The sequence below is a fragment of the Haliotis rubra genome, unplaced genomic scaffold (genome assembly GCF_003918875.1).
Source record: "Haliotis rubra isolate DU_JTF1 unplaced genomic scaffold, ASM391887v1 Scf475, whole genome shotgun sequence".
NCBI classification, from domain to species: domain Eukaryota; kingdom Metazoa; phylum Mollusca; class Gastropoda; order Lepetellida; family Haliotidae; genus Haliotis; species Haliotis rubra.
In genome coordinates this window covers 264,785-279,324 of record NW_025767163.1, presented here as the reverse complement: position 1 = coordinate 279,324, position 14,540 = coordinate 264,785, and the positions used below count along the sequence as shown (strand labels likewise).

The following is a 14,540-nucleotide window of genomic DNA, read 5'->3' as shown; positions in this document are numbered from 1 at the left end:
TTTATCTTAAGATAGAAAAACGAAAGGACCTTTAGATTCTGAGGCTGAACTAAGCTTGATAACTGTCAGCCATACATCTGACGGTCAACCCTGTGTGTGTTTTGCAGCTGTCTCGTCTACATGTCCAGAACAGAGAGCTGGAGCAGGAAGTCCATGACTTGATGAGGAGATGCCATGACACAAGGGTAAGACAGCACTGATGTGGATGGTGTGAAGTGAAATGGGGTCTAGCATTTATTGCACTTACGTAGTGGTGTGCATGCACTAGGTTGTATGTGTTGCATGTGTGTGTGATAGTCTGGACTAATGCCAGTTTTATAGCACTATCTGAATGAGATGCCATGTTGCAGTTTCATGTTCATACCCCTCTCAGACACAGTATACTCACTCCAAGGTGACCATTGTTCTATCCCCTGAAAGTTGAGCATCAGGCTTGGTGACAACAAACACAAAGGGTTCGATCCACCAGCCTTCAGGTCTCTAAGGGAGAATCCATAAAGATGATCTGATGTGCCTGGGTGTACAAGGTGCACAAGGTACATGTACACATTTTCCTGTGGGCTTTTTGTCAGACCTGGATACAATGATCAGGAGTTTGATTTCTCAATCTGTCCCAATTATAATCATCTCATTCTCATTTCAGTTAACAAGCGTGATTGATGTATTGTTTGTAGGAGGATGAGACGGAGGCTGGGTATCGGGATTTGTTAGCGGACCAGGACGATCGAGAGAACACCGCATCACGAAGGCTGCTGAGTCTGGAGGAAGATATACACACTGGCCGCCAGCATTCCCGGGATCTGTCTCAACAGGCCATCGACATTGTTAACAGTGAGTCTCGGACAGTGTTGTTAGATAGATAGGTATATTGTGAACTAGTCATAAAAGCTTATGACAAAGCACTACCAATATACTTTTAGTCTACAGATTTAAAATGGCTTCATCTGACTTCATGTGTGCTTTAAAATGTTTGAAAATATAAGTGAGTTTAGTTTTACGCTGCTTTTAGCAATATTCCACAATATCACATGAAAATATGAATTTAGACATATGTTTTACATGATGAAAATTTCACACACACATGCACACTTACAAACACCCAGATACATTGACAGACAGAATATTACAGGCTAAATTGAAACATTCAGAATATCTCTTGGTGCTTGTCTTTGGGAAGGACTACAGGATGAGTACAATTACACATGGGTAACATAGACATTGTTTACTTGCTTTGCAATATTTATTACTTAACTACTAGTAAAATCTCACAATTGATGATTGGTTCAATACCAATGACCAATCACCACAAAAAAATTGGTTAGCATCATTTTTTAGATTTTCCTATTCAGGTTGTAGTTTAGTTGCAGATAAGTATAAAGAAAAAAACATTTGGTTCTCTGGTTTTTTTTTAGAAACTGCACAAATTACAATTGCAGATTTCACATCCAGTGTAAAATGATTCAGGTCCAGTGTAACATTAACTTCCCAGATTCTTCAAGAAACATTCAGTCATGACTTTTCAGAAAGTGAAGTGAGTTTTCTTAGAAATAAACACTTTTTCAGGCCCTGACAACGTCCTAGATATGTTCCATCATCAAGTATTTCAAATCTATTACAGCGGTTCCAAAATTGTTTGTGTTCGATAATGAGAAAATGTGACTGATTGCTTGGTCGTTTGGCCACTGCGACCAATCTTCGATTATTTCAATTAATCGGACCACCACTATTAACTACTGTATTAATTTTGTATATATTTTGATGTCTCTGATATTCCAGGATACCAAACAGCTTCATATCATGATAACAGTGAGCTGTATGACAGTGTCGACACAGGTGACAACTCAAAACGTAAGTAAACCAGTATCACCTATCACAATGTGGATGCATTTGCTCATATCATCCACCACTTGTTCACAGAATCAATCATCTTAAGACATTTTCTACTTCAAGGTTACCTCATGGCCCCAACTATGTCTTTATTAAATAACTGTCCTTCATTTGTGTCACTGAGCTATGCGGGGATCAGTTTGTGGGATGGAAGCTGTTTCAGTACCATAATGATTCTTTGCACTTTTCCCATGATTATCAGTTATCATCTGTAGCTTCTTACACAATATGTTAACATGTCATGAGGTGGAATATTAATCAAAGCAACAGCACATCTAACTCACTAAGTTCTATCTATCAGTATGTTCCACACACATCCCTGGTAAACTACTGTTCTCCAGTGGCTTGAAGTCATCACTGTGACTAAATCTATTCAGTCATAAGGTCAACCAGTTCTGCTTGTCATTTTCCTTAGACAATGATGTTAACTGATTATAAATGTCCTGTTTCCACCATTCCCAATGTTTTTCGAAGTTATGTTTTGGCTGGACTGATGATGATTCAATGCATAGTCAAATCAAGATTGTGTAATCCGGTTTGTATCTGGCCTGCTGTTTTTTTGTCAATTACAGGATTGCATGGCATGTGTACCATCAACAGGTGTCAACACATATTTTCCATATCTTTTTCCAGTCTCATTTGAACGAAGTCGCAGAACGTTTGATGACCAGGAAATAGCTTTATTGAATGGTGTCCGTCAGTTAAGACAAAGACTAGCCACAGAAAGCAGAGGCCGGAAACCCCCCAAGGTCCACGAAGGAGACTGAGACAGATGGTATAGACACTGCACTCTGCTGTGCATCATAAGGTTGCATTGTGTATTGCCATGTTTCACATCACAACCAGACAATTATTCATTTCCAAAATATTAGAATTGTTTGCAAATTCAACAAGTAGTGAAAACAGAAGAACACATTGTTAGCTTACTGTGTTAAGTATCAGTGATGTATAAGATGTCTAAGGTAACCCAGATTGCCTCTGGTGTCTTCGTGTTAATCAAAATTAACAAGGTTCTGTGTGCATCTTTATAGAACTAGAAGAGGAGTAAAGGACTTTCTGATCAGGTTCATAAATTGCTGATGGGAAACTTAAATATACTCAGCAGCAAAAACAAAGTCAGTTCGAATTCAAAATTATATAGGCACTGTAATCAAATCATTACAGAAATGGACATAATGAGCAGATCAAAAATATTTTTTGTGTACAATATCTTGACACATCAATGAATAACTCAGCACAATTCCAAGATATTACATGAACGTTTGCAGTCCTTCAGACTCTTGACTTCAGTATCTAGTGTGACCACCATGAGTGGCAATAACTGCAGCACAGCGTCTATGCATGGAGTGCAACAATCGATTGATGAAGGCCATTGGCACCTTGAACCACACTCTGAGAAAGGCCTGGCGCAATTAACCGGCTGTGTTCGGCCTTGGTATGACATTATTCAGTCTCCTCTGAATTTCATCCCAAAGATGTTCAACTGGGTTTAAATCAGGACTAAGGGCTGGCCACTGCATAATGTTGACACTGTTATGCTGTAGGAAGTCCCGTGTAGCCCTGGCAGTATGGGCCCGGGCGTTATCATGCTGGAAAATGTTGTTCCGGTGACATGCGAAATGTGGTATGACGTGGGGTCTGAGAGCTTGGTCGATGTAGCGCAACCTGCTGTGATGCCGCCTCCTCTCCCTGGACCAAGGTTCTGGAACACCACAGGACCCACTCTCTGGTTCAGGCCTATTCCACCCCATACCATGATGCTTGCACCTCCCCATGAGTCTCTTTCCATAACACATTGGTCTGAGTAACACTGGCCAAGTCGTCGCCATATTCTTGTTCTGCCATCTGCAGTTGATAGGCAGTACCAACTCTCATCTGTGAACAGAACAGTTCTCCATTGCCTGTATCGCCAGTTTTGGTGTTGTATGGCAAACTGTAGATGTTCACGCTGATGATGAGGGGTGAGGATAGGTCCACGGTAAGGTCTACAGCAATGGAGGTTCCCGCTGTTAAGACGTCAGCGTACTGTATCAGTATTGATTGGTCTTCCGTGTGTTCCCACTGTCTGGCGTGCTGTTTCGGATGCCGACATGAAGGGATTTTGTACATGCTGTCACACAACATGGCGGTCTTGTGGTCTTGTGGTCACCCTTGGTCTGCCAGTACGGGGGCGATCATTTGTGGTGTTGGTGGCCAAGAAACATTGCAGCCTGTAGATGGTCCGAACGTTGACCTGGAAGTGATTGGCAACGGCTTGTGCAGTGAGGCCAGCTTCAAGTCTTCCTAGCGCCTAGTTCCTCTGAGCTGTCGTGAGTCGCGGCATCCTGCTGACGTTGTAATGTGAATGTTTCAACCAGGTTTGGGGGTGCATTTTATAGGGCTGGTCCTTATGAACAGCAAGTGCAGCATGAGTTCCATGAAAAACATGGAGAACACCGTACCATCTCCAAGATCAGGTTGCATTTTTGAGACCATTTCCTGGGTTCAATTCTGAAGTTGGGAAGGAATGTCTTTGCTCAGGTAAAGTTGGAGATGTTGTAAAAAATATACAACCAAAACATTAAATGAGTTTACAGTTATCCGTTTCTGGGAAGGAAAATTCCAAACTGACGTTTCTTTTGCTGCTTAGTATACGTTTGCCATGACACTTTTCAGATCAGATTGATTCAATTAGAACATTCTCTTTGTATCTCTACATAACTCTTGTTTGATGTGGAAGAGGAAAATAACCATATATGCCAATAGGATTTTTGTAGGTCTGTTAATCAGTGAAGCTTGTTATCCCAGTACATCCTCAACAGATATGAATTTGCCAAATGGGTTTATGTAAGATGAACTTGTCATATGTCAGTCACATCAATATTGGATCTTTTACACATGACATACCTTATTCATGAAGATCTAACCCCATCTGTTAGGACATCATGTCAGATGAATCAGAAGAGAGTGTTTGCCCAATGTAGAAGGTTTATATAAAGTATGTGTGCCAATCAGATGTCAGCTTTCTAAAAAGAAAAGGCTTCACTTTTTCTTCTTGTTCTGGATGAAAGGAAACCCACAAGGGGCACAAACGTTTCTGTGATGATACCCCTTTTGAGTGTAGATGCCATTAGGACTGTATAAAATACCCACTTTATGATGATGCATCCTTTATTATTTACATTCGGAACTTGTTGTTCAACTTCATTTTCGAAATTAAGGTCTGATACAAGTAACTGAATGTCCCTCACTTGTACAAACCAATCGAAAGCCATAAAACTGATTAGCCAATAAGAAAGTTTTTCCTGATTCTACGTCTAATAGAGGATGTCAAATCTTTCTTAGATAGGTACTGGATCAAAGTAAAGGATGTGATTTTAGTGGAATAAACATGTACAGTGATGGATGTTGAATCTGTCAACAGAAGCTGTAGCTAGTTGGATCTGGATCTGCATTTAGAAGTATATATTTGGGGCCAAAAACAACTTGCACCCATGTTCGTTGGTTGTGTATATCATGTACTAAATTATGAATGTATTTATGTACAAAAAAGATATAATTTTAGTCTTCATCATATTTTTATATTGTAAATAAAGAACTTTTATCTCTTAATTTGGTTTTGTTCATATTTTTTCTCAAATCAACATACCAGATGACAAACTCTGAAGGACTGTGACTCGAACACAAACTGATAATATGAGCCTGGTTCCCGAGTGGTTGGAATTTTTCTTACCATTTCCATCCAGGGTTTTACCTCGACTCATAAACGTGGGGGTCCGCAGAACCCCCAATTATTAGTTTTAAGGGTCCTTGCAGACAATATGAGTGTCCTGTGAAGGGACAGTGTAGAGGCGTGTATGTGTAACAAGTACAAACAAGTGTGTAACAAATACAAGTATCTAACAAGTACAAAATATACAAATATTAAAATGTTCTGGAAAAGCAATCTATTTTAATATGTCTTGTCTTATGTTCCTGTTTGGAATCAATTAATAACACCTTAAACAATAATACAATTGTCAGTGAAAAGGTTTACACTTTCACAAGTCCATGATTTATTTATAGTCACCACTGGGTCATGGGTCAAAAGTAGTTCCTATGCAAATTAGCCAAGTCTTAATGAGGTCAGGTCTGCTGTCTTGTCCTTGGTTTTTATTGGCTGAAGATGTGCAGCATCTTGATTGGATGAATTTAGTTGCATTTGGAAAGTGTGAAGTTTGTTCACTTGCTGTCTTTCTCCCAACCTGGCAAGGTGGTTTGAAAGTCATGGGTGGTGGATTGTGACTTTGGTGAATTACAGGTTAGTTACATTTGGTTTTATATAAAAGGAATAAACTACAAAAATATGTTTAATTGTTGAAAGGTTAATTCAGTATTTATTGTAACTGAATTTATGGCTTTTGGTGGAGGTATATTTTGACCTATGGTTAGAAATTGTTGGTGTCAATAATTTCACTTACAATTGATTCAGATTAATGTTTGAGTCCAAACAGTTTGTACGTTTACTTTGCTGGTGAGAATTAGCGAGAGAGACATCTTGGCTGCATTGACTAACACATACAGTATTAGCTATCATAGACTGCATTAGCTATCGCTTTCGTTTTCAGTACTATAGACAGTATTGAGTAACGTACACTGTTTTGGCTGCCATAGACAGTATTGGCTGTCATAGACTGTATTGGCTGTCGTGGACTGTATTGACTAACACATACAGTATTGGCTACCATAGACTGTATTGACTAAACACATACAGTATTGGCTGTTATGGGCTGTATTAGCTATCGCAGACGTTTTGGCAACCACAGACTGTATTGGCTACCGTAGACTGTATTGACTACCATAGACACCGTATAGACTAACATAGACTGTATTGACAACCATAGACTGTGTTGACTACCATAGACTGTATTGACTAACATAGACTGTATTGACAACCGTAGACTGTATTGACTACCATAGACTGTATTGACTACCATAGACTGTATTGACTACCATAGACAGTATTGACTAACATAGACTGTATTGACTAACATAGACTGTATTGACTAACATAGACTGTATTGACTACCATAGACTGTATTGACTACCATAGACTGTATTGACTAGCGTAGACTGTATTGACTACCGTAGACTGTATTGACTACCGTAGACTGTATTGACTACCATAGACTGTATTGACTAACAGACTGTATTGACTAACATAGACTGTATTGACTAACATAGATTGAGATTACTGTTACTACTGATTGAGACGTCTACTACTACTACTACTACTACTACTACTATTACTACTACTACTACTACTGACTACTACTGCTACTATTAATTGAGACTATTACTACTACTGATTTAGACTACTACTGCTACTATTAATTGAGACTATTACTACTACTACTACTACTACTGATTGAGACTACTACTACTGCTGATTAAGACTTCTACTACTACTGATTAAGACTACTACTACTACTACAGATTGAGACTACTACTACTCATGTTTAAGCCGGACGTTCATGGGGCTGGTCTTTAACATTGCGGTCTCTTCCCACCGGGTACCCATCCATCTCTTGCTTTGGGACAAGCTTTCCAAATTGGCCCACTCACCCACTACTTAACTCTCCGCATCTAAGGCTATTTATCTTCCCCTGACTTGTGACAGTCGGAAAATATCTATAGTCAAAACATCGTTATTGGAATATTTTCTTGCTGTCGTTCTTTATACCAGTGGTCGGTGGGGTAGCTTAGTGGTTAAAACGTTAGTTCGTCAAGACGAAGTCCCGGGTTCTATTCCCCACATGGATGCAATGTGTTGAGTCCATTTCTGGTGTCCCCCCGACGTGATATTGCTGGGATATTGCTAAAAGTGGCGTAAAACATAACTCACTGTTACACCAGTATTGGTAACACTAGATTTAATTTGTTTTTTTACCATTGGCATATATATGTTAATATCTTCCTTAATATTCATTCAAATGTGCAAACAAAACTCATATTAATTTAATTATTTTGCTGTATATGATAAAATACGATATCAAATATTATTAATGGTTTACAATGGCACGTGCTTCCTTCACGCTCTGGCACAGATATCACGGTTTTAATTAACATGGAATAACGGAATATAAACACCAAATTATATTTCATCTACAAGAATCAATAAAGGCCTCACGGTTATGTCGTTTCTAAACGCCAGGGATATCCTCCCAAAATGTGGTACCATTGAAGAATCTGAGGATTGTTTCTAAAATTATTATAATTCTCATTATCATTAGTGAGTGAGTGAGTTTAGTTTTACGCCGCTTTTATCAATATTCCAGCAATATCACGGCGGAGAACACGAGAAATGGACTTCACACATTGTACCCATGTGGGGAATCGAACCCGGGTCTTCGGCGTGACGAGCGAACGCTTAAACCACTAGGCTACCCCTCCGCCCCTTATCGTTAGTAGTAGTCGCCGTAGTAGTATTGTGGTAGTTGTAGCAATAGCAACAGCAGCCACAGTATCACAAAAGCACTGTCGACACGTATATTTGTTCCAATACTTATTTCAACGTGTATTTTGTGAGCCTCTATTTGTATTAAGGAGTGGAGACCCCTGAAGATCCGGGGTAGAATAGGTCTTCAGCAACCCATGCTTGCTACAAAAGGCGACTATGCTTGTCGTAAGAGGCGACTAACGGATCGGGTGGTCAGGCTCGCTGACTTGGTTGACACATGGCATCGGTTCCCAATTGCGCAGATCGATGCTCATGCTGTTGATCACTGGATTGTCTGGTCCAGACTCGATTATTTACAGACCGCCGCCATATAGCTGGAATATTGCTGAGTGCGGCGTAAAACTAAACTCACTCACTCACTATTAAGGAGTGGAAGAAAAATATTTCAATGTATCTAAAAAAATAATAAACGACCGACACGACAGCTGCGCGGTATTCTCCAGCAAGGGGTCCACAGACATGGGGCTATCGATGAAGACACCAGATGTCAAAAGCAATCATGTCACATTTCCATGTTGGGAGATAGCGTTTAAATTAGGTCCGCCATTCAGTACTCCCACGAGTGTTGTCATTACTGAACGTCTTAACAACAGGGGCGATATATCTAAATGAAATTCATACGTCTCCAGCCGAGCAGCGATCTCTGGAACATCATTGTTTGTTAACTAGGAGTGTCGTGTTTACCATGAGATAAAGACGCACGAATCAACAGACGGCCACAAGCTGTACTTCTGGTAAGTTTGTCTGTACTTGTATTAAATATCATATATCCTCGTGCTGTTTGTTATTCAACGCCTTACTCAATCTAAGCAATGTAATAATAGAGTAATGATTAGACAATCCCGTGAAACTCATACGTCCCAAGCTCAGTAGCAGGTTGCAGCATTGGGATAAAGACGTGCCCATCAACAACCAATTACAAGCTGTACTTCCGGTTCCGGTAAGTTTATTTGTAGTTCTTAAAAATATCACATATCCTCGTGCTGTTTTTTGTTCAACACCCTATTATGCAATTTTGTGATGATTGTAAATAATAAAGTAATGATAAGACAATCCCGTGATCGGTATTGTGAGCCGCGAACCATGCCGTTGATAGTTTGACAATGAACAGATCTGACCATCCCATCTGTTTGGTGGCATCTGACAAGTCTGGAGACCGATCCCTCTTGGAATCACCACGCCGTCCTTTGTATGGGTTTTACGTAATCAAGTCGATATAGCTTGGCGTTCATTCCTCGCCTGGCACTACCACGCCCATCAAGGAAGTGCTAATTGGATCCGGATTTATCTTAAAACAAAACACATCACCAGTGGCTGTAACAGTTTGACGTTGTGTACACCATTGGCTTCTGTTGGCGCAATGACGGTCTCTAACGGAAGATGCAACACGTGGCCGTCGGGCATGGAGATAGGGCCATTTCTGATCCCCTGTGGTGATGTTGCTACACTATTGTCAAAAGTGACGCCATACCAACCCCACAAAGTTGTTTTAAAGGGAAGAGATGACAAAACTTTATGGATGATCAACTTCTGTTATTTTTCACAATGGTGACGTTTCGGTATAGTTTCATATACCGTTTTCCATGCTTGACAACGCTTCGGTATAGATTCTAATACCGTTTTCCATGCTTGACAACGGTATATGATCCGTGTTAGAATTGGTCTTCAGTAACCCATGCTTGTCGTGAGAGGCGACTAACAGGATAGGATGATCAGGCTCGCTGACTTGCTTGACACGTAATCTTATCCCAATTGCGGAGATCGATGCTCATGCTGTTGATCACTGGGTTGTCTGGTCCAGACTCGATCATTTACAGACCACCGCCATACAGCTGGAATATTGCAGAGTGCGTTGTTAAATAACAAACCAACCAACGACAATAATGGGTTGCTGAAGACCATATCTACCTAAGGTCCAGGTGATATACAAAGGTGCCTGATTAAACCTCTATCACGCCAAAGCGCCTCGCATATGCACATGGGCTTTATATATAATTAAGCACCATCTGAATAAAAGAGGATATTTTAACATTTTGGTCTAAACAGCTCAAAAGCTATGGGTCGTATGTTTACGTGCTGCGAAAGCGCCAAGCACATTTGAGAATATATTCCAGCATTTTTCATAACTGATTTAAAATACGACTGTTCTATAAATCAACTGTTGCCACGGCAAGGCGAAGTCTTTCAGCAAATGCTCAAGTTATTGGCAAGGATGAAGCAGAGATGTCCTATCGCAACATCGGTACTATCTTGAACATTAACCGCACGGTTATTAGTTAACTTAAAAGGTAGCACATGGTCACTGGTAATCGTCCAAGTAATGGAAGACTGAGGAAGACCAATGACCGTGATGACAGTCCTAATCCATCTGGTAAGACGCAATTGTGTATGGCACATGAAAAAGACATGTGCCGCCAATGGAGAGTGAGACTTTCCACAAGTACCATCAGAAGGAACCTGCGGCTGCTGGCCTGAGGAAACGTCGACGGAAACGTCTGACGTGGTGGATGCTCCGAGAAAGCCGACTTGGCGTATGGTCCATTGGCCTGATGCAAGCCGCTGTCTTCTGTCGCGTTTGGAGATGTTGCAAAGAGTCATATCGCCTGACATTGCGCATGCGTCGAGGTGACAAGACGTGTTTGAGTCTCCATCTGATTGAATCAACACGATTTTAATGTAAACTGCCCCAAAATACAACAAAGCTGTCTACAAAGTATGGGAAAAGTGAAAGTGATAAGAAGGGCCGAAAACGACATAAACAGTCTACCTCACCTACCGAAATCAGCGAGAAGACTACAGGTGACACGTCAACAATGGCCACGTCAACACCGGGTAGCACAGCCAACATCGTGGGAGAATCCCTCCAGACTATCTACACGCCCAACCAGCAGACTCTCTTCACTACCCCACAAGGACAATATATAAGTCAGGTACCGTTTCACTGCAACCCTCTCGCATAACCTCTACCCCCCAGCCCTTGCCTTGACTCAACCTCGGCAGCCATCTTGGCCAGGTTAGAGTCCATGGATCACAAACTTTCTAAGTTGGACTCAATAGTGAAAGATGTGAATGACATTAAGACAAACATTGCTAACTTGGAACTAAAAGTGAAAGATATTGACGACGTTAAAGGAAGGGTCAATGCTTTGGAAGAAAGCGCAAGGTTTCTCAGTGACAGCTATGATGATCTAAAACTGAACAAAGTGGAAATGGAAAAACAAACTGCTGATATTAGGGCCCAGTCAGCAAGCAGTCCAAATAACAATTTAAGCCTCCGTGAAGCCCTCGTAGACCAACGTTGCCGATCTATGAGAGATAATCTCATATTCACCAACATCCCTGAGTACGTAACTACAACAACTCAACCTTTCGAAGACTGTGAACAAGTACTGAGAAACTTTATTAAAGATGAACTAAAACATGAGGATGGTGACAAGATTCAATTCAAACGAGTTGACAGAATAGGACCTAAACGCAGTCCACGATATCATGGGGAGTCTATCAAACCTCGACCCATCATTGCAAAGTTTCTTATCACAAAAGAGAGAGATAGCGTTAAAAAATGTGGGAAAATGTTGAAAGGAAAACCATTCCATATTGTAGAACAATTCCCGGAAGAAATCAGTGACTATAGAAAGAATGTTCTGATGCCTCTGTTGAGGGAGGCTAGGAAAAGCGGGAAGAAAGCAGTGATTGTAGTAGACAAGCTGTATGTTGAGAATAATTCTCCAGTCCCCTGTCCTTCCCCTACAGAGTACCTCAGGGGCCCAGCCATCCCATACAGAAACCCACATAGGAAGACGTCGGTGGGCAGGAGCTTGAGTCAGTCAGTACTACATGGCCTGCATCCCCCTCTGTATATTATCCACCAGAACAATATGACACTCACTCATGTAAACCCCAAACCTCCAAAAGTGACTCACAAATACCCCAGTTCTCATTAAAGACAGAAGTACAAACTACTGAGACCTCATATGATCGATACCTAGTCAGTATTGCCTCATATGATCAATACCTAGTCAGTATTACCTCATATGATCGATACCTAGTCAGTATTGCCACATATGCCAAAGCAAATACATCAATGACTCTCATTTGCAATGGCTCCCATATGTACCCTGAACACAGTGACGTTAATATTGCAGACCAAAATAATGTGGTTTGTTTTGATGCTTTTGACATTATTGACGATAAAACTGTTGAAGCCAATGAAATTATAAATAGTGATGCTGTTGTTATTCGTGAAGACAAAATGAAACATATTAACAAAAGTGTAACCTTATAGAAAGTAAACATATTATCGTACTGCAAGAAACTAAAACAAATGAATTAGATGACATACATCTTGATGGGTATACACTATCGCTCAGGAATAGAGTAAAAACTAACAGAAAATCAGGAGGAATTGGAATAGCTGTTAAGAACGAGTACAAAGATTTTATTACATTAGTAGAGAAGGATAATGATTATGTAATGTGGATAAAAATGTCAAAAACTTTATTTGATATTGAGCAAGATCACTATTTAGGAATAGTGTATATCCCCCCCCGATGGATCCAGATATGTTACGAATGACGCTTTCCTCGACCTAGAACATTCAGTTATGCATAAGCTTACGAAAAGTGAATATGTTACGCTAATGGGTGACTTCAACTCCAGAACAAATACCTTATGTGATTATTCTGTATACGATGACTTTCTTACTGAAGAGTTTGATTTAGATGAAACTGGAGATATATGCCCTGAGAAATATTTACATGATTTAAACCTTCCTCTAGGAAGATCATCTCAAGATGTCGGTAAAGTAAACAATTTTGGCTATGCACTTATAGATATTTGTAAGAATTTGAATTTATTCATTGTAAATGGAAGGGTGGGAAATGATAAACATATTGGGAAGTTAACTTGTAATGACAAAAGTTTAATCGATTATGTTCTTACTTCCCCCAAAAGTTTAAAACCTTTTACCGATTTGATGTTTTAGACTTTTCTCCCCTCACGTCAGATGTCCACTGCCCATTATCGTTCACATTGAAAAGCAAGTATATTCCCGATGTAGTAAAGCAACCTAAACTTAGTCATCATGTAGATAACAGTAAAACGGCTAAACCTAAACGTTATAATCTCGATAAAAAAGCAACTTTTCACCAAAATGTTGACATGAATAAAGTAAATAAACTTACAAATCTTGTCCGTACAGCGGTATCCAACCATGAAGATTTATCGATTATCAACACGCTCTCCGATCGCCTCGCGCACGTGCTTGTTAATGCTGCACGTGAAACATTTGGGACACGACAACAGATGGAATACACACCCCGCTATCGTAAGAACAAGCCGTGGTTCAATACAAAATGTAGAAAGTTCAGAAAAAGATTCCATAAAGCAAAACGAAAAGTTAAGGAAAATAAATCACAGTCTAATCTTGAAAACCTACGCACCGAATCGAGAGCTTACAAGAAATGCATAGATGAACATATTAGAAAACATAGGATATCTCTTGAAAAAATGAAAAAGTCACCGAAAGAATACTGGGAATGTCTCAAAGATAGAAACCCGAAAGATAACATCGCGATGCCTGATACCAAAACATTTTTTGAATACTATAGAGATCTAAATGCAGAAAATTACAGAGAACATGTATTGAATTTCAAAGAAAGTAATCATCCCGATTTGGAATATGACTGTAGTATTCTTAATAACGACATTAGCATTGAAGAAATTATGTCTACCACCAAAACACTCAAACGAAATAAAGCAGCGGGCTTGGACAATATTGAAAATGATTACATAATCGATACTATTGACATCTTTGTCCCCTTCTATGTTCAATTTTTCAACCTCGTTTTTACAACAGGTAAAATTCCCGATTCTTGGCTGATTGGAGTTATAAAACCGATATACAAAAATAAGGGTGACCAACTTGACCCAAGTTCATACAGACCTATAACTGTTTTAAGCTGTGTTGGAAAATTCTTTACCTCTATACTAAACTCGCGTTTAACATCTTTCCTTGAACAAAACAATATCATTACTCCCGCTCAAGCAGGCTTTTAGAAAACATTTTACAACATCCGATAACATATTTATTTTGCGGACAATTAATAGTATACTGACATCACAAAGGCAAAAGCTCTACTGTGCCTTCATCGACTTCACAAAAGCATTTGATACT

The 14,540-nt window shown here is 39.8% G+C and overlaps 1 protein-coding gene and 1 long non-coding RNA gene across 2 annotated transcripts in view; one reads left to right on the top strand and one right to left on the bottom strand.

Annotated features, from left to right (window-relative positions):
- Positions 1–3,144, top strand: part of LOC124290817 (TBC1 domain family member 31-like) — a 38,283-nt gene extending 35,139 nt beyond the window's left edge. Inside the window, exons 21-24 of the mRNA XM_046727641.1 lie at positions 108–185; positions 675–831; positions 1,777–1,848; positions 2,521–3,144. Coding sequence (XP_046583597.1) covers positions 108–185; positions 675–831; positions 1,777–1,848; positions 2,521–2,654 — 441 coding nt within the window. The 3' untranslated portion in view covers positions 2,655–3,144. The remainder of the gene's footprint in view (positions 1–107; positions 186–674; positions 832–1,776; positions 1,849–2,520) is intronic.
- A 1,746-nt stretch (positions 3,145–4,890) lies between these two features.
- LOC124290825 lies at positions 4,891–12,766 on the bottom strand. The gene is made up of 3 exons (XR_006902043.1): positions 12,755–12,766; positions 9,159–9,160; positions 4,891–5,002 (listed from the first exon to the last, which is right to left on the bottom strand). It is a non-coding gene; the product is annotated as an uncharacterized LOC124290825 (long non-coding RNA).
- Positions 12,767–14,540: the final 1,774 nt, after the last annotated feature.